Genomic DNA, 19,219 nt, shown 5'->3' with positions numbered 1-19,219 from the left:
TCCATTATTATCCCATTTAATGGGCAGGGCCTCTGCCTGCTATCTCCCTTACCCTGTCTGGCTTCCATAGACTCAATTATTTATTAGGTCCCTGTTTGTCCAAATGGGTGTATCTGTGGCCCCAGGGGTGTGTTGGTGACATCCAAAACAGTCCTGGGTGTTTGGTGTTTATATTTGATACAAGTGAGGGGGCAGCAAAATCTGGAGGTACCAAGTCCTCAGGCCCAGGCCAATCATTTACTCCTGTTTCTTTACATAAAACACAGTGGGATCAGACCTGATAACACAGGAAATGCACATACACATTTTGGCCCCAGGTTGGGCATTTCTGGAGAGTCTGGGAAAGGCCAGGCTGGTCTTACAAATACTCTTATGCCAGCAGGGGGTGGGGGAAGCAAGTAGGAGAGTAGATGACCGGTAGGCTCTAGAGTCAGCAGGCCTTGTTCTGTTTGTGTTGTGCTGCAGTGGGGGATGCATTATAAATGCAGCCAGTCAGAGGGCCCCTGGCTTCAGAACCTCAGACGGTACTGGTTCCGAGATTCTGTGCAAGCCTCATGGAAATGAAGCTGCCAGGCCAGGAGGAGTTTGAAGCCTCCAGTGCTCCTAGAAATATTCCTTCAGGGGAGCTGGACAGCAACCCTGGCCCTGGCACCGGCCCCAGCCCTGATGGCCCCTCAGACACAGAGAGCAAGGAACTGGGAGTACGCAAAGACCCTCTGCTCTTCATTCAGCTGAATGAGCTGCTGGGCTGGCCCCAGGCACTGGAGTGGAGAGAGACAGGCAGGTAAGTTGGATGCAGGCCAGTTCTGTGGGATCCTTCCCCTTCCCCAGCTGGAGCCTCCTATATGCCCCCCAGTGCTTCTTGTGGGGCTGCCCCAAATTAGGATTTTCCCAGCTGTGTTCCCTTATTTCAGGGTCTTACCTTCCATGATGCCCAGCCTCTTCTGCAGTCTAGTTTTGAGATCCCCAAGACCCAAGATGAAGGGTGACTGCCAGGGGTGGGGGGAACACTTCACACCACTGGGCCCAGGACACCCTCATTGCCTTGCCTTCCCTAGCTCCTCTGCATCTCTGCTCCTGGACATGGGAGAAATGCCCCCAATAACACTGTCTACCTCTACCCACCTTCATCACAGGTGGGTACTGTTTGAGGAGAAGTTGGAGGTGGCTGCAGGCCGGTGGAGTGCCCCTCATGTGCCCACCCTGGCACTGCCCAGCCTCCAGAAGCTCCGCAGCCTGCTGGCCGAGGGCCTTGTACTGCTGGACTGCCCAGCTCAGAGCCTCCTGGAGCTTGTGGGTAGGCTGGGAGCCTTTGCAGGAAGGGCCTGGGTAGCCATGCCTTTTCCCCAGGATTTCCCCTCCAAAGTCTTGGAATCTTCCAGAGCCCACCTCTACCCCTCCTAGGATTGCCTACCCTTGTCACAGGTGGACATGGAAAAGCAGGGTGGAGGAGCAAGTTCATTGGCCCTGGCATTCTGAGACTCCCAGAAGGGAAAGGGGTCTGGGCAGAGGGAGAAGGGGAAGAGTGTGGGGCAGGGAACTCTCAGGAAGGAGATAACCCCCAATCCGTTCTCCAGAGCAGGTGACCAGGGTGGAGTCGCTGAGCCCAGAGCTGAGAGGGCAGCTGCAGGCCTTGCTGCTGCAGAGACCCCAGCATTACAACCAGACCACAGGCACCAGGCCCTGCTGGGGTGAGAGCCCCTCCCTGGGCCCAGGACCAAGACCCTGGTGTGGCAGGGTCTCAGATCTCCCCTGCACCTTCCAGGGCTAGAAGTAGCCCAGGCTTAGTTCAGGCTCCAAGCCAGGACTCATGATCAAGAGGAAACTTGTGGTAATGTTGTGGGGAGAAGATTCAGGGGGCTAGAATCGTAAGAGAGCTCTGTGAAGAGATGTACTTGGCAGGCACTATGCCAAGAGCTTTACACGCAGTATTTCATTTGATCTTCACAACCACCCTGTAAATAGTACCACAATTATCCCCATTTTAGTGATGAAAAAACTGAGGCTCAGAGTGGAGAAGGGTGTACTCTAATTCTTACAGCTTGTCAGTGGCAAAAGTAATTAGGGAATCCTGGTGGATCCACCCCAAAGCCTGTGGTCTTAATCACTGCATAATCCTGTTTTGTAGGCTCTACTCATCCAAGAAAGGCTTCTGACAAGGAGGAAGCCTCCCTGAGGGAACAGGTTTGTGGCCCTTCCTTGGGGTCCCTTTCCAGTGGCTGGGAGAGGGGTTAGAAATTAACAAAAGTCTACTCTCCACTGGATTTCTCATCAGTTGAGATCTTATCCTCCCCAAATAACCTTTCATACTCTGTGTCTCCTTGAACCCCCATTCAGTATCAGAACCCCCTGAGACAGAAGCTGCCTCCAGGAGCCGAGGCAGGGACTGTGCTGGCAGGGGAGCTGGGCTTCCTGGCACAGCCACTGGGAGCCTTTGTTCGACTGCGGGATCCTGTGGTACTGGGGTCCCTTACTGAGGTGTCCCTCCCAAGCAGGTAAGGCTACTTGGGAGTGAGTGGGAGTCTGGGATCCCAGAGCCCAGAAGGGTCTTTACTGGGGAGGGGAAGGAGGGTCTCAGTCTGATTCTCTAAGGCTGTGGGGAGGATGGTGCTCAGGGGTCTGGGGAGAGAGTAGGGGTCAGAACTGCATGGTAGGTGTGCAAATGAGTGTGTTTATGGGAGCTGATAGGTCAGAGCTGAGCATCAGAGGCCAGGGCTGCCCTGTGGGAAAGCAGCCTGTGAATCTCTGGGGCCTGGTTCCTTCCTCAGGTTTTTCTGCCTTCTCCTGGGCCCCCCTATGCTGGGAAAGGGCTACCATGAGATGGGACGGGCAGCAGCTGTCCTCCTCAGTGACCCGGTAAGCTAAGCAGGTGTGTGTGTGTGCGCACGCGCGCACGCACTCACGCGCACATGCCTGTGTGTATGTGCACACATGCATGCATGCATGGGTTTGTGTGAGTATGTGGACTCGGTATGTGTGCCTAAGTACAGCAATGAGGCAGAGTGAGCAATGAGACTGAAGTTTCCTTGTCTCCTAGTGCAGCCCCATTACTGGCTGAGTGCTGGCACACTATAGGCATTCAATAGATACCCACTGAATGAATGAATTAATGCATGCATAAAGGAATGTGTGAATGACTTGTCTGCCTCTGTGACTTGTGTCTAGTTTTGACACTATGAAAATGCATGTAAGAGACCAGATTTGCACTTACCACCCATTCTGTGTCCCCATCCTCAGCAATTCCAGTGGTCAGTTCGTCGGGCCAGCAACCTTCATGACCTTCTGGCAGCCCTGGATGCGTTCCTAGAGGAGGTGACAGTGCTTCCCCCGGGTCGGTGGGACCCAACAGCCCGGATTCCCCCGCCCAAATGTCTGCCATCTCAGCACAAAAGGTACCTGGGAGCTATCATCCCATACAGATTCCTGCCCATAGGCCCTGGGTCTGATTCCATTGTTGACGGGGGGTGAGGTCCCAGGAAAGAGATAGGGACCTATCTTTGGATTTGGAGTCAGGCAGACCTAACTCGGAGTTCTGCTGGACTTCTCTCGCTAAGAGACCTGAACAAAACCTTCCCTGCCCCAGCCTGGCTTTCTACAGGTCGCAATATGACCTGGACCTTCTTGAGGCCCCTGTGTCGCCATGGTCCCCTCGCCAGCAGAGACAAGAGCAGCCGCCAGGGGGCAGGGCGCCACCAGCTCTGGGCCGAGTCCGGACCGGTTGGAGATCCTTAGCCAACCTCGGGTTCCCCTCCTCCTCAGGCTTCCCTCGCAACAGCGGGAGATCAGAGGTCCCTCCGGCCCGCGCCTGACCTCGGCTGAGGACAGGCACCGCCATGGGCTGCACGCACCCAGCCAGGAGTTGCAGCGGACTGGCAGGTGAGGCGAGCTGGGAGGAAGCAAGGGTAGGTGACCTGGGGAGTGGAGGAGTCACAGGGAAACTGAGGTGTGTGCTCACTGTGGGAGGGGCTCACCCGGCCACAGGGAAAGTAGCGGGGATGTGGGTGTGGAGTGTGAAAACCTGGATCACTGACGACCCTCGGGCGGGAGGCTGTTTGGGGGCCTTATCCAGGACGTGCGCAGGAAGGCCCCATGGTACCCCAGCGATTTCTTGGACGCGCTGCATCTCCAATGCTTCTCGGCGGTACTCTACATTTACCTGGCCACTGTCACTAACGCCATCACTTTCGGGGGTCTGCTGGGAGATGCCACTGATGGTGCCCAGGTGGGTAGGGCCCAGGGGGCAGGCACAAGCCTTGGTGTCTCCTAGTCCTTCCCTTCCCCTGGGACTATGGGTAAGTTAAGGAGGCTCTCCCAAAGCTTGGGCTCCTGTCCTGAGGACTTCAGGGTCCTCTGCTGAGCCCCTGTTGGCTTTCAGGGAGTGCTGGAAAGTTTCCTGGGCACAGCAGTGGCAGGAGCTGCCTTCTGCCTGATGGCAGGCCAGCCCCTCACCATCCTGAGCAGCACTGGGCCGGTGCTGGTCTTTGAGCGCCTGCTCTTCTCTTTCAGCAGGTAGGAGAGCTACCCCCATCACCAGATCCTCACTAGTGCCATGGTCAGTCTGCTCCTGGCTGGGTGAATAGGAGAGGGTGGGAGCTATCTGTTTGGGTTGAGGGATACCTGACCTGGGTTTAGTGGGAAGCAGACAGCCCTGCTAAGCCTTCCTGTCTCTCATCCCCACAGAGATTACAGCCTGGACTACCTGCCCTTCCGCCTATGGGTGGGCATCTGGGTGGCTACCTTTTGCCTGGTGCTGGTGGCCACAGAGGCCAGTGTTCTGGTGCGCTACTTCACCCGCTTCACTGAGGAAGGTTTCTGTGCCCTCATCAGCCTCATCTTCATCTACGATGCTGTGGGCAAAATGCTGAACTTGACCCATACCTATCCTATCCAGAAGCCTGGGTCCTCTACCTACGGGTGCCTCTGCCAATACCCAGGCCCAGGAGGTGGGTAAGGGAAACAGAGACCTTGGTCAGGTGAAGAAGGATGTAGGGAAGGGGAGGGGTTGCACCCTTACTATCCCCCCTGGTTAAGTTCAGCAAAATGCTGCATACTTACCCAATAACTGGCAGTACTATTTCCACTCTGGTTCTGAATCAATTGAGAAGTAAGACAACAGAAGGCCCAATATCGTCTTCCTTTCTAACAACACTGATAGAGGAACATGGGTTATATCTATGGGTGAATGGGCTTCCTAATAATGAAGCCAAAATTGAATAGACTTACCCACCAGTCATGGAAGCACTGGTTTGAGACTATCTTGCCCCAGGGAAGCAGAGCTAAACACATACATCAAACAGGCAGCTTATACTCGAGTGAGGGGAGAGAAGGGGGCAGGGCCAGGTATGCCCAGCTTCATTTCCTGAAATCACCAATCAAATATATCACTGCTCTTCTGGGTGAGAGTGGCCGGCCAGGTGGAGAGAGGCTTAGAGTATTACACTTGCATATATCCCTCCACATGGAAGGCAACACCAGGACTGGAAAGAAATGGCCTCTCTACATGTTCTTCTATCAGTGCTAGGCATGAACAAGACCAGTTGTAGCCCTGGTGGAAACACACAGATTTGTATACTTCTTTATTCTGTCAACATTTGCCGAGCATTTGCTGTGGCCAGGTCCAGTGCTTGGTACATGGGATGCAGATGGGTAGAGAATTTGAGAGGATGAGGGCATGAGACAATGTCCTGAGCAGTACACACTTGGTAGTGATAGAGTCAGCAGACAGATGAGTCACAATTAAGAACTCTGGTTCAGCTGGACCCATCAGATTAGAATTTTATGGGGCTGGAGAAGGCTCCCAGGGGAGGGAACATACATCTGAATTATTCTCTGCTTCCCAGGAAATGACTCTCAATGGATAAGGACAAGGCCAAAAGACAGAGATGACATCGTAAGCATGGTGAGGGACTGCTCCTGGGAGGTTCTAGGAAGGAAAGGGTGGAGACCAAGGCAGTCGGTGGTTCCTAGCTCTTCCTACCCATAGGTTAAGGAAACCTTCATAGGTGAGTGTGGCTTAGCCATTTCCTACAGCTGGGAACTTCCCATCCTGGGCCTTTGGTATCTCTGTGGGTCCCTCCTCCTTTGAAGTGGGTCTGGGAGAGCAGTACATTTACTCCATTGCCTGTAACCCCACCTCGACCCTCCTGTGTACAGGACCTAGGCCTGATCAATGCATCCTTGCTGCCGCCACCTGAGTGTACCCAGCAGGGAGGCCAGCCTCGTGGCCCTGGCTGTCATACAGTCCCAGACATTGCCTTCTTCTCCCTTCTCCTCTTCCTTACTTCTTTCTTCTTTGCTATGGCCCTCAAGTGTGTAAAGACCAGCCGCTTCTTCCCCTCTGTGGTGAGTGTCACCTTTCTTTTTGTGGGAGAGGCCTGACTCTAAGCTTTGGGTCCTATCTGTAAGTGGGAAGTGGTATGGAAAAAGAGGGATGGCAGGTCTGGACCTGACTGAGTGTCCACTGTGTGCCAGGTGCGCAAAGGGCTCAGCGACTTCTCCTCAGTCCTGGCCATCCTGCTGGGCTGTGGCCTTGATGCTTTCCTGGGCCTAGCCACACCAAAGCTCATGGTGCCCAGAGAGTTCAAGGTGAGAGCCAGGGAATAGGGTTGGGGGGCCATAGGGGAAAGCAGGGCCAGCAGACCATGGGAAAGGAAAATGCATAATTCCCACACTTCTCTTCTCTAAGCTTCTTTCTTCACTCATAAACTAGAGATAGTAATAATAACGGCCTCACAGGGTTGTCGTGAGGATTCAGTGAAGTACTGCAGCAGACACGTGAGTACAGAGAATACACGGTAGCTATTATTATAGGGTATGGGTTAAGAGAATGGGTTCTGATCAGCCAGCCCTGGGTTTGAGTTCCAGTTCTTCCACTTCCCAGCTATGCATCAGGCAAGTTAATGCACATTTCTAAGCCTCAATTTCTTCATCTATAAAATGGAAATAATAAAATGACAATAGTTCCTATTCCGTAGATTGTTTTGAGTTTACAGAAGATCACAATGGAAAGCACTTACCACATGCCTGGCACATACCAAGTCCTCAATAAATGTTAGCTATTATTGTTATGGGATTGCCCCACCCTTGGCATGGCCCTGCCCACCCCACTACTCCTCACTCTCTTCTTTGCACCCCTTATTGCCTACTCTGATCCAGGAAAGCTGGAACTCCCTTTCCAGGGCATGACAGTGTGTAGACAAGGCTTAGCACTGATTTCTAGACTTTGCCTGTGCATTTGGAGACCTCCTCTCCGAATTCCTCCAAGACAGGAGAGCAGGGAGGACTCCAACTGGGGCAGCAACTGGGGCCCCCTCCCCTACACATATGCTTGTAATCAGAGCTGACGCAGACACACCCAGCTCTGTCCCTGCCTCAGATCAAGGCAGGTCTGAGCCTGAGTTGCCCCACCCAGGATAGGGGAAGAGGGATCTCTAGGGAGCAGGGCTCTGTACATCAAGAAGTGTGTGCAGGCCACATCTGCCACCTCCTTCTCTTCCAGGGAGGGAGGGACCCTGAACCAAAGTCCAGAGCCCCTGGTTCCAGCCTGACCTCAGGGCTGGTCTCCTTCCATCTGCTGTCTTTTAAGGCACTGGGATGCTTTGAACCAGCTGTGCACACACACCCCACTAGCATCTAGTGTCTTGGGGTGGGAGCAGGTTGTGGAAGAATGCCAAGGTTGAGGTGTGCAGGTGAGATGCTCTTGGGAGACCCTCTCCAACCTGTCCATGAAATGCCCTCCCCCAGCCCACACTCCCTGGGCGTGGCTGGCTGGTGTCACCTTTTGGAACCAACCCGTGGTGGTGGAGTGTGGCAGCTGCCCTGCCTGCCCTGCTGCTGTCTATCCTCATCTTCATGGACCAACAGATCACAGCGGTCATCCTCAACCGCGTGGAATACAGACTGCAGGTAAGGACTGCTGGGCAAGGCCCTAGACCAAGGGACAGAAGCTCCAGGGTAGTCTACGCTCCCCCATCCTACCTCAGAGGACAGAAGGCCAGGGCCTGGGCTAGCTTCATCCTCATTACCCCCACCACTACCTGCAGAAGGGAGCTGGCTTCCACCTGGACCTCTTCTGTGTGGCTGTGCTGATGCTACTCACATCAGTGCTTGGACTGCCTTGGTATGTCTCAGCCACTGTCATCTCCCTGGCTCACATGGACAGTCTTCGGAGAGAGAGCAGAGCCTGTGCCCCTGGGGAGCTCCCCAACTTCCTGGGTATCAGGTAAGGGCAGTATTTAGGAAGCGGAGTAAGAGGTGGGCTGCAAGGTAGGGCAATGGGGAACATGGCAGAGTTATTTGGGCAGCTTTAATTCTAAACTGGTGTCCTACAAGCACTGCAGTGGCACAATGAGTGAGTTCTGGGCTCTGAGATGGGTAAGTCAGATCTTCCCCTCTCTTCTCTCAGCCATGGGGACTGGGAGGGCCCTCAAGAGGAGCATCATCAATGCAAAGGTAGAGGCAGCCAGGGCTGAAGTGGAGGGTCAGGTGCCACCTAATAATCCTCACTCAATGTAGAAGTTACAAAGGAATCCATCATAAAAACAATTTTGGAACCGTTGGAAACACAGTCTAAGTATCTAAAGTATATGAAATCAACTTTATAAATTGGGAAATGTAAGTCTTTTTTTTTTTTTTGAGACGGAGTCTGGCTCTGTTGCCCAGGCTGGTGTGCAGTGGCCGGATCTCAGCTCACTGCAAGCCCCGCCTCCCGGGTTCACGCCATTCTCCTGCCTCAGCCTCCCGAGTAGCTGGGACTACAGGCGCCCGCCACCTCGCCCGGCTAATTTTTTTTGTATTTTAGTAGAGACGGGGTTTCACCGTGTTAGCCAGGATGGTCTTGATCTCCTGAACTCGTGATCCGCCCGTCTCAGCCTCCCAAAGTGCTGGGATTACAGGCTTGAGCCACCGTGCCCGGCCTGAAATGTAAGTCTTTATGGCAGTGTAAACATTGCTAATTTTCCATCAAAATAAAAATGAAGAGCAACTGTGAACTTGAATTGATGGAGAGGTCTGGGACTCTTACCTTGAAGTGCTCTGCCCCTTCCTCTCCACCAATTTTTCACATCAAGCTAAGGGCTCATCCCTCCAGGTGACCTACTGGGGTATTCCTCTAGTTTCCTCTTGCTGCTAGGGTCTGTACTGGTGTTCAGCCAGGATCTCCAGTCTGGGTACCCCAGGGACTCTCCCAGACCTCACCTAACTCTTCCCTCTCCCCACAGGGAGCAGAGGCTGACAGGCCTGGTGGTGTTCATCCTCACAGGAGCCTCCATCTTCCTGGCACCTGTGCTCAAGGTACCTTTGTTATACAAGCCAGGATCAGGGTCAGTGCAGTAATAATAGGAGCACAGCAAGAACTGACACTAGTTGAACACTTACAGTGTGCCAGGTGCTCTGTTAAGTATTCTCCATACATGGTCTCATTTAATCCTCACATTAACCCTGAAAGGAATATGTACCTTACAAATGAGGCAGCCGAAGGTTAAAGAGGCAAAGTAACTTGCAAGAGCCCATCAAAAGAGCCAGTTTTTCAGATCTGTCTGAGAACCCAAACTCTTATCCAATGGGCTTTTTACCCAGTGGAGCAAGGTGTGGGTGTGCCACCACCATCCCCTAGGGTCTAAGTGCTACCCTTGCTGTAGCCTCCCAACAAACCTGAGACTAAGAGTATGATCAGGTAAGATCATACAAAGATCAACAAACCTGAGACTAAGAGTATGATCAGGTAAGACTAAGAGTAAGATCAGACTAAGAGTATGATCAGGCCAGGTGTGGTGGCTCATGCCTGTAATTCCAGCACTTTGGGAGGCTGAGGTGGGAGGATCACTTGAGTGCAGAAGTTTGACACCTACTTGGGCAACATAAGGAGACCCTGTCTCTACAAAAAATAAAAAAGGTAGCTGGGCATGGTGGTGTGTGCCTGAGGTGGAAGGATCACTTGAGCCCAGGCATTTGAGAGTGCAGTGAGTGGTGATCACTGGATGACAAGAGCAAGACTGTCTCAAAAAAAAAAAAAAAAAAAAAAGGGACCCCAGAAAAACTCTGAGGCAAAAAGCCTTCACTTCTCCTTCACCAGAGGTATATAGAATATTTGCCATATGCGAGACTGCTAGGCACGTGGGAGAAGTAGGGGTCGGGGGAATATTTAAAAGAAATATGGAACTAAGCCCCTACCAGCAACACACACACGAGCAAAAATTAAGTAACAAGTAATAGCAGAAAGGCTTAACAAGCCAAGACAGCAAAGCAGTCAAGGAGGGTGTGGAGAATGTCAGACAAGAGTCACTGGCAGGATGACAAGAGGTTAGGGAAGGGAAAGGTCATGGAAGCTGGGTGAGAGTAGAGTACGGAAAGAGCCAGATGGACTGGATCAGCCACTTACTAACTGGGTGACTCTCATTCACAGACATTTACAGAGCATAAACCATATGCTAGGCTGGGTGTGGTGGCTCACACCTGTAATCCCAGTACTTTGGGAGGCCGAGGTGGGCGGATTGCTTGAGCTCAGGAGTTTGAGACCAGCCTGTGCAACATGGCGAAATCCCATCTCTACAAAAAACACAAAAGTTAGCTGGGCGTGGTGGTGTGCACCTGTAGTCCCAGCTACTTGGGAGGCTAAGGTGGGAGCATCACTGAGCCCAGGAGGTCTAGACTGCAATGAGCCAGGTTTGTGACACTGTACTCCAGCCTGGGCAGAGTGAGATCTTGTCTCAAAAAACAAAAGAAAACAAACAAACAAAAAAACCCAAAAAACAGAAAACCCGAAACAAAAAACAAACAAAAACCCATATACCAAGCACTGTTCTAGGTACTGGGGATATAATGGTAGTCAAAAGAAATCATTTTTCCAACCTTGCAATCTGGTGAAAGGAGAAAGGTTTTTTTTTTTTTTTTTTTTTTTTTTTGAGACGGAGTCTCGCTCTATCGCCCAGGCTGGAGTGCAGTGGCACGATCTCGGCTCACTGCAAGCTCCGCCGCCTCCCAGGTTCATGCCATTCTCCTGCCTCAGCCTCCCTAGAAGCTGGGACTACAGGCGCCCACCACCACACCCGGCTAATTTTTTTGTATTTTTAGTAGAGATGGGGTTTCACCGTGTTCGCCAGGATGGTTTTGATCTCCTGACCTCGTGATCCGCCCACCTCGGCCTCCCAAGGTACTGGGATTACAGGCGTGAGCCACCGCACCCGGCCAGAGAAAGATTTTTAAAAGTTAAAACAGGAGGCCAGGCATGGTGGCTCACGCCTATAATCCCAGCACTTTGGGAGGCCGAGGCGGGTGGATCACCTGAGGTCAGGAGTTCGAGACTAGCCTGGCCAACATGGCAAAACCCTGTCTCTACTAAAAATATAAAAGTTAACCGGGCGTGGTGGCAGGTGCCTATAATCCCAGCTACATGGGAGGCTGAGGTATGAGATTCACTTGAGCCTGGTGGGTAGAGGTTGCAGTGAGCTGAGATCAAGCCACTTCACTTCAGTCTGGGTGAAAGAGCAAAACTCCATCTCAAAAAAAAAAAAAAAAAAAAAAAAGAAAGAAAAAAAATTAAAACAAGAAAATAGGATAACTTTAGATAGTGATAACTTCTATGAAAAATAGAAGAAGATAAGATGATTAAGAGTGCCAGGGGCTACTTTAGATTGGGCCTGAAGTTAAAAAGTCAATGAAGACCTTTCAGGGTGTCATGAGATGAGGCATGAGTAATAAGAATAAACTGGTCATGAGAAAGTCTGGAGGAAGAGCATTTTAGGTGGAGGGAACAGCAAAGTAAAAGGCTTTGCAAGGGGTAGGCACAAACTTGGGCATGTTGAGGGAAGGAAAAGCAGTTAGTATAGTGGGTGCATAAAGAACAGAGGGAAATGTGATAGATAAGATTGGAGTGGTAGGTCAAGTAATGGACAAAGTTACTTAGTTCCTCTGAAATTCAATTTCCCAATCTGTAAAATGAGGCAATAATAACATTTACTTCATCTGATTGATTTGAGGATTCAATCAGATCAGGCATGAAAAGTGTGAAAGGGGCCGGGCGCGGTGGCTCAAGCCTGTAATCCCAGCACTTTGGGAGGCCGAGATGGGTGGATCACAAGGTCAGGAGATCGAGACCATCCTGGCTAATACGGTGAAACCCCGTCTCTACTAAAAAATACAAAAAACTAGCTGGGCGAGGTGGTGGGCGCCTATAGTCCCAGCCACTCGGGAGGCTGAGGCAGGAGAATGGCGTAAACCCAGGAGGCGGAGCTTGCAGTGAGCTGAGATCCGGCCACTGCACTCCAGCCTGGGCGACAGAGGGAGACTCCGTCTCAAAAAAAAAAAAAAAAAGAAAAGTGTGAAAGGAAAGGCAAGGCCTGGGCAGACCTAGATGCTAGATGCTAGAGGGATCTAGGACATCTAGGCATCCTGGGGCATCTGGGAGGTCGGCAGAGGTAAGCTTTGCTAACTCTCTGCTTCTTTCTACCAGTTCATCCCAATGCCTGTGCTCTATGGCATCTTCCTGTATATGGGGGTGGCAGCACTTAGCAGCATTCAGGTGAGCCCATTAAAGTCACCTAACAAAAGAAAAAAAAAGAATAAAAAGAGAAACAAAAAAGAACAAAATTACCTAGCAACCCCATTCCTTTTTTCTTTTCTGCTGGCATCTCCTGTCTACACTTGAGAATTCCCCTCTTACTCTCTTTTTTCTGTCTCTCCTGGGCTCAGGGACTCAGCTGCCATGCTTCCCGCCTGCTCCCAGTGCTGGGCTACGATAGCTATCAGTAACACCCTCCTGTCAGGCTACCTGAGTGCCCTGCTTTTCTCTTCCTCTCGTTCCCCTAGTTCACTAAGAGAGTGAAGCTGTTGTTGATGCCAGCAAAACACCAGCCAGACCTGCTACTCTTGAGGCATGTGCCTCTGACCAGGGTCCATCTCTTCACAGCCATCCAGCTTGTCTGTCTGGGGCTACTTTGGATAATCAAGTCTACCCCTGCAGCCATCATCTTCCCCCTCATGGTAACCTGAGGCAGGGTTGGGCTGTGTCCTGGAGGGTCTTGGGAGACTCTGAGCCTGGAAGGGTGGCCAAGGCCTCCACGAGAGGAAGAATCTCCCCTCTCACTCGCTGTGGTTCTCCCTGGTTGGGAATCCTAAGACAAAGAAAAAGATGGCAGAGTGATACCTATGTATGGGCTAGTCCTGGGATACCTGATTCACCTCTTTTCCCAACCTCTTTGGAGTGATCAGCCACAGGTAAGAACATAAAACCCAGAAGAAATCTAAGGTCTTGGTAGAGGAAATGGTGACACTTTTATTACTCAGTGAGGTGATAACATAGGTGGCTTCTGGCCTTGTTCTTATTGAGGAAGTTAAGAGTCATAGGCTTCGCAGTAGAACCAATCTGCTTACTATATCCCAGATGTGTGACCTCTGGGAAGTAACTAATCACTCGGGGTCTCAGTTTCCTTCTCTGTACGATGGGAATAATTATTCTACCTCATAGGAATGTGCTAGCATTCAGTGAAACTGATATACAATGCCTAGCACATAGGAAGTGCTCAAGAAGTGTTATTATTAATGTTCCTACTGATGTTGCTGACAGGCCTGGGCCATGTTTCTGTTCCTGCAGTTGTTGGGCCTTGTGGGGGTCCGAAAGGCCCTGGAGAGGGTCTTCTCACCACAGGAACTCCTCTGGCTGGATGAGCTGATGCCAGAGGAGGAGAGAAGCATCCCTGAGAAGGGGCTGGAGCCAGAACACTCGTTCAGTGGAAGTGACAGTGAAGATGTGAGCTCCAGGCTGGGTCCTCTCAGGAGAATGTGTCGGGGTTTGGGAGAGCGTTCTTGTCCAGGAGCTGTCCCTAAATAATATCTCCATTAAGCCTGCAGATCTGATCAACAGTCACTTCCCTTAGCTGTGTATGGACACATAGGCAGACCGAAGGGGTGAAGGAAATCTTTCTTCACAGGACAGGGGCCCTTGATGTGGGTGGAAAGGGCTGAGGCTTCAGCTCAAGTGGGCTGTCTTTCTCAACTCTGATCTTTGTTTTGTCTCACTGTGGGTTTATATCCGGTCAGTGGGTCCCTTCCTCTATGTTGTCTCTCACTATCTGTCTTTCTATCTATTCTCAATCCATCTTGGGATCTGTCTTCCACAGTCAGAGCTGATGTATCAGCCAAAGGCTCCAGAAATCAACATTTCTGTGAATTAGCTGGAGTAGGAGTCTGGGAGTGGAGACCCCAGGAAACAGCATGAGGTGAGGATGTGAGGGAAGTGCTCCTGATGTTGAGGATGGGAGGTGTGGGCTTAGAACTTGGAACTCTCCAGTGTGTTGACCAGCCCTGTTTTCTCCTTACTCCAGTCCCTTAGGAATCTAGACTGGGGGTGCTGGGGTATAGAAGGGTCTCTTCCTAGCGAAGAATAACTGGCAAGGGTGCCTAGGCTTGGCTCCCTGTGGTTCTGAAGTTTGGTCAGTAGAGAGAGCTCAAACTCACACCAAATGAGAAGTGGAGATGGATGTTGTGAGAGGCGGTGCCCTGGCAAAAGAATGGGAAGGAGTGGGAAGGAGAGGAAGGGAGGAGAAAGCCTAGTGTTCCTTTCCCTTGCTTGGAAGGCTCCTCTCTTAGGCTGCTGAGAACCACACTCTAGACTTGTGGAGGAAATCTCTATCACTTGTCCTCTCTGCCATTCCTTTATTTTATTCATCCATATATCAAGCATTTTCTGAGTACCTGTCATGTAGTATCTTGGTGGTAGAGATAGTAAGACAGTCATGGTCCCTGACCTCAGGAAACTTAAATCCCAGTGGGAAAGTAGACAAATAAACAGACAACTGTTAGAGTGGGATAGTGCTGATAAGGGAAGAACAGGGCATGGCATGGGAGCAGGGCTTCTAACCTCTTCTTAGAGAACAGTAAGGTGGAGTGGTGAGAGTTGGTGAGAGTTGGTGAAGGTGGGGTGGTGGTGGTTGGGTGGTGGGTGTTCCATTTCTACGAGGAAATGGTCCATAATTTGAAATCCAAATAATGAATAGAAGATAGCCAGGCAGCTGGGCACAGCAGCACACAATTGTAGTCCCAGCTACTAGGGAGGCTGAGTCAAGAGTCCAGGACTTTAAGCTGTAGTGTGCAATAATCACGACTGTGAATAGCCACTGTACTCCAGCCTGGGCAACATAGTGAGATCCTGTCTCTAAAAAAAAACGTTTTAAAGGAGCAAGCCAGGACTAGATGGAAGGAAAATATTCTAAGCAAGGCCACAGCATGTACAAAAGCCTGGAACTGGTTGCCCTTAAAAAGCTGAACTCTCTTTTGGGGCCGGGTACAGTGGTTCACGCCTGTAATCCCAGCACTTTGGGAGGCAGAGGTGGGTAGATCACCTGAGTTCAGGAGTTTGAGACCAGCCTGGCCAACATAGTGAAACTCCGTCTTTACTAAAAATACTAAAATTAGCTGGGTGTGGTGGTGCATGCCTGTAAGAGGCTGAGGCAGGAGAATCACTTGAACCCGGGAGGTGGAGTTTCAGAGGTTGCAGTGAGCCAAGATTGTGCCACTGCACTCCAGCCTGGGCGACAGAGTGAGACTCCGTCTCAAAAAAAAAAAAAAAAAAAAAAAAAAAAAAAAAAAAAAAAAAAAAATCAAAAATCTCTCTTTTGGGCCATAGAACACCCTCATCTTCATGCTTCTCCAAGCCCAAGAGCCTAAGAGCCAGGCTGGGTGCGGTGGCTCACGCCTGTAATTCTGGCACTTTGGGAGGCCGAGGCAGATGAATCAGTTGAGGTCAGGAGTTCGAGATCAGCCTGGCCAACATGGTGAAACCCTGTCTCTACTAAAAATACAAAAATTAGGCGGGCGTGGTGGCGGACACCTGTAATCTCAGCTACTGGAGACGAGGATTGCCTGAACCCGGGAGGCGGAGGTTGCAGTGAGCCGAGATTGCACCATTGCACTCAGGCCTGGGCAACATGAGCGAAACTCCATCTCAAACAAAAAGAAGCACCTAAGAGCCTCTGACACTTGCAATGGGAAATTTGGGGGACTGGAGAGAGAAAGGGGAATTCACTGGCTGGCCCTGAACAAGATCTCCTGGGCGCTCCTTATCTCTTATCATTCTTTTTGCTCTGTTCTTTGCAGTAGTATGTCCCCTGAGCACTTGCTTTGGCCTCACCATGTCTTCTCTTAGTTCACAGGTGCTTATTCAGGAAGTCAGGACACTTTTGGCCTTTGGCTTAACTTCCAGATGCACAGTCGGCTTGGGGAAGGACTGAAGGGCAGCTGCCAATACCTCAGTTACCTCCTGACCTGAGGGTGGAGAGTGGCAGGAAGCAAGCATGTTTGCTGTGCATTTAGGAAAGGCTGGTGAGCCAGAGGGACGGATCAGGCCCCATTCACTCTCTACTCATTAAAAGGTCCTGAGCCACGAAGTGCTTCACATTTTGAACTTTCTGTCCTCCCAGATTCTCTTTTACAGAATCTAAGGGCCATCAGGGAACTCTTTTCAGCTTGCAAAAAGAAAAAAACCAGTCTTTCCAGAATAAATATTTGTCAGTTTGAAATAGCTTTTTACACATATAAAAATAATTTTTGGCTGGGTGTGGTGGCACATGCCTGTAGTCCTAGCACTTTGGGAGGCTGAGGTGGGAGGATTGCTTGAGCCCAGGAGTTCCAGAGCAGCTTGAACAACAGAGTGAAACCTTGTTTCCACACACACACAAAACAAAAAAAATTAGCTAGGTGTGGTGGTGCATGCCTGTGGTCCCAGCTACTCAGGAGGTTGAGGCAGGAGGATCGATCACTTGAGCCTGGAGGATCACTTGAGCCCAGGAGGTCGAGGCTGCAGTGAGCCATGATCATGCCACTGCACTCCAGACTTGGGAACAGAGCAAGAACCTGTCTCAAATTAAAAAAAAAAAAAAAGAAAAAAAAAAGAAACAAGAAAAGCCGGGCGCAGTGGCTCACTCCTGGATCACGAGATCAGGAGTTCAAGACCAGCCTGACCAACACAGTAACACCCCATCTCTACTAAAAATACAAAAATTAACTAGGTGTGGTGGCGCGCACCTGTAATCTCAGCTACTGAGGAAGCTGAGGCAGAAGAGTCACTTGAACCGGGGAGGCATAGGTTGCAGTGAGCCAAGATTGCACCACTGCATTCCAGCCTGGGCAACATAGTGAGACTCTATCTCAAAAAAAAAAGCAAGAAAAAAAAAAATCTTGGGCTGGGCATGGTGGCTCACACCTGTAATCCCAGCACTTTGGGAGGCCGAGGTGGGTGGATCACTTGAGGTCAGGAGTTTCAGACCAGCCTGGCCAACATGGCAAAACCTCGTCTCTACTAAAAATATAAAAATTAGCCTGGCATGGTGGCACATGTCTGTGATCCCAGCTACTTGGGAGGCTGAGGCAGGAGAATAGCTTGAACCGGGAGACAGAGGTTGCAGTGAGCCAAGATCACGCCACTGCACACTCTAGCCTGGGCAACAGAACAAGACTGTCTCAAAAACAAACAAACAAACAAACAAAAATCATGTTGATGCATGTAGCTGTAGTTTGTTTTCATTGCTAGGTAGCACTCCAGTGTATAACTCTACCACAATTCAATTATCCAGTTTTCTATTGACTCAAAGAATTCACTGGTGAAGCCATTGGGGCCTAGAGGTTGCTTTGTGGAAAGTTTAAGTTGATTCAAATTTTTAAATTTTCAGGCTCTTTATTTCTTCTTCAGCCATCTTTGGTGAATTGTATTTTTCTGGGAATCTATTGATTTTATCTAATTTTTCATATTTATTGACATAAAGTTATTATAACTCTTACCTGCTTAATATCTGTAGCATATTGCCGGGCGCGGTGGCTCACGCCTGTAATCCCAGCACTTTGGGAGGCCGAGGCGGGCGGATCACAAGGTCAGGAGATCGAGACCACGGTGAAACCCCGTCTCTACTAAAAATACAAAAAATTAGCCGGGCGCGGTTGTGGGCGCCTGTAGTCCCAGCTACTCGGGAGGCTGAGGCAGGAGAATGGCGTGAACCCGGGAGGCGGAGCTTGCAGTGAGCCGAGATCGCGCCACTGCACTCCAGCCTGGGTGACAGAGCGAGACTCCGTCTCAAAAAAAAAAAAAAAAAAAAAAAATATCTGTAGCATATTTAGTTATGGTTTTCTTATTTCTCTCTGTTTTTGATTCTTGGTTACTCTTGCAAGTTAGGCTATTTTATTTTTAAAATTTTTATTATTTATTATTTATTTATTTATTTATTTATTTATTTATTTTTGAGACGGAGTCTCACTCTGTCGCTCAGGCTGGAGTGCAGTGATGCTATCACGGCTCACTGCAAGCTCTGTCTCCCGGGTTCACACCATTCTCCTCCCTCAGCCTCCCAAGTAGCTGGGACTACAGGCGCCCACCAACACGCTTGGCTAATTTTTGTATTTTTTAGTAGAGACAGGGTTTCACTATGTTGGCCAGGCTGGTCTTGAACTCCTGACCTCATGATCCACCCGCCTCGGCCTCCCAAAGTGCTGGGATTACAGGCGTGAGCCACTGCGCCCGGCAAGGCTATTTTATTAGTCTTTTTAAATAACTAACTTTTGGCTTTGTTGATATTCTCTACTGAATGTTTCTCTACTTCATTAATTTCTGCTCTTTATTTTCTTCTTTCTGTTTTCTTTATGTTTATTGCTGTTTTTCTAATCTCTCTTTTTTTTTTTTTTTTGAGATGGAGTCTTGCTCAGTCGCCCAGGCTGGAGTGCAGTGGCACGATCTCGGCTCACTGCAAGCTTCGCCTCCCGGGTTCACGCCATTCTCCTCCCTCAGCCTCCCAAGTAGCTGGGACTACAGGCGCCCGCCACTACGCCCGGCTATGTTTTTTTTTTTTTTTTTGTATTTTTAGTAGAGACGGGGTTTCACCTTGTTAGCCAGAATGGTCTTGATCTCCTGACCTCGTGCTCCGCCCATCTCGGCCTCCCAAAGTGCTGGGATTACAGGCGTGAGCCACCGCGCCCGGCCTGTTTTTCTAATTTCTTATTTCCTTATTTTCAGCCTTATTTGTTTCCTAATGTAAACACTACTGTTACGAATTTCCTCCTAAGTACTACTTGTATCTTACAGGTTTTGATATATAATATTCTCATTACCATTTATTTATTCTAAGAATTTTCTAATTTCTACTGATTTCTCCTCTGATTCACAAGTTGTTGAAAAGTGCATTTAAAAATTTTCCAACTTTTTTTTCCTTTATCTTTTTGTAACTGATTTCTAACTTAATTT

General features: G+C 50.1%; 1 protein-coding gene across 7 annotated transcripts; it reads left to right on the top strand.

Moving 5' to 3' along the window:
- The first annotated feature begins 482 nt into the window (after positions 1-482).
- Positions 483-17,787, top strand: LOC105467040 (solute carrier family 4 member 9). Of its 7 annotated transcripts, none has more exons than XM_011716322.3 (22): positions 483-784; positions 1,137-1,297; positions 1,578-1,691; positions 2,129-2,184; positions 2,338-2,495; positions 2,769-2,856; positions 3,238-3,392; positions 3,760-3,876; positions 4,048-4,222; positions 4,376-4,509; positions 4,681-4,943; positions 5,841-5,890; positions 6,154-6,342; positions 6,472-6,585; positions 7,744-7,905; positions 8,043-8,221; positions 9,219-9,291; positions 12,449-12,517; positions 12,805-12,978; positions 13,589-13,744; positions 14,115-14,213; positions 16,139-17,787. In XM_011716322.3, exons 1-21 carry the CDS (start codon positions 483-485, stop codon positions 14,166-14,168), a joined length of 2,943 nt encoding a protein of 980 aa, XP_011714624.1. In that variant the 3' UTR covers positions 14,169-14,213; positions 16,139-17,787. The 7 variants fall into 7 exon arrangements, with proteins under 7 accessions (XP_011714624.1, XP_011714623.1, XP_011714622.1 ...); XM_011716321.3 differs by having other exon boundaries at positions 5,841-5,899; positions 16,146-17,787; XM_011716320.3 differs by having other exon boundaries at positions 5,841-5,899.
- The last annotated feature ends 1,432 nt before the right edge of the window (positions 17,788-19,219 follow it).

This window comes from Macaca nemestrina, chromosome 6, assembly GCF_043159975.1.
Source record: "Macaca nemestrina isolate mMacNem1 chromosome 6, mMacNem.hap1, whole genome shotgun sequence".
Classification (NCBI taxonomy): Eukaryota; Metazoa; Chordata; class Mammalia; order Primates; family Cercopithecidae; genus Macaca; species Macaca nemestrina.
Note: the sequence above shows the minus strand (reverse complement) of the source record. Positions and strands in the feature narration are given on the sequence as shown.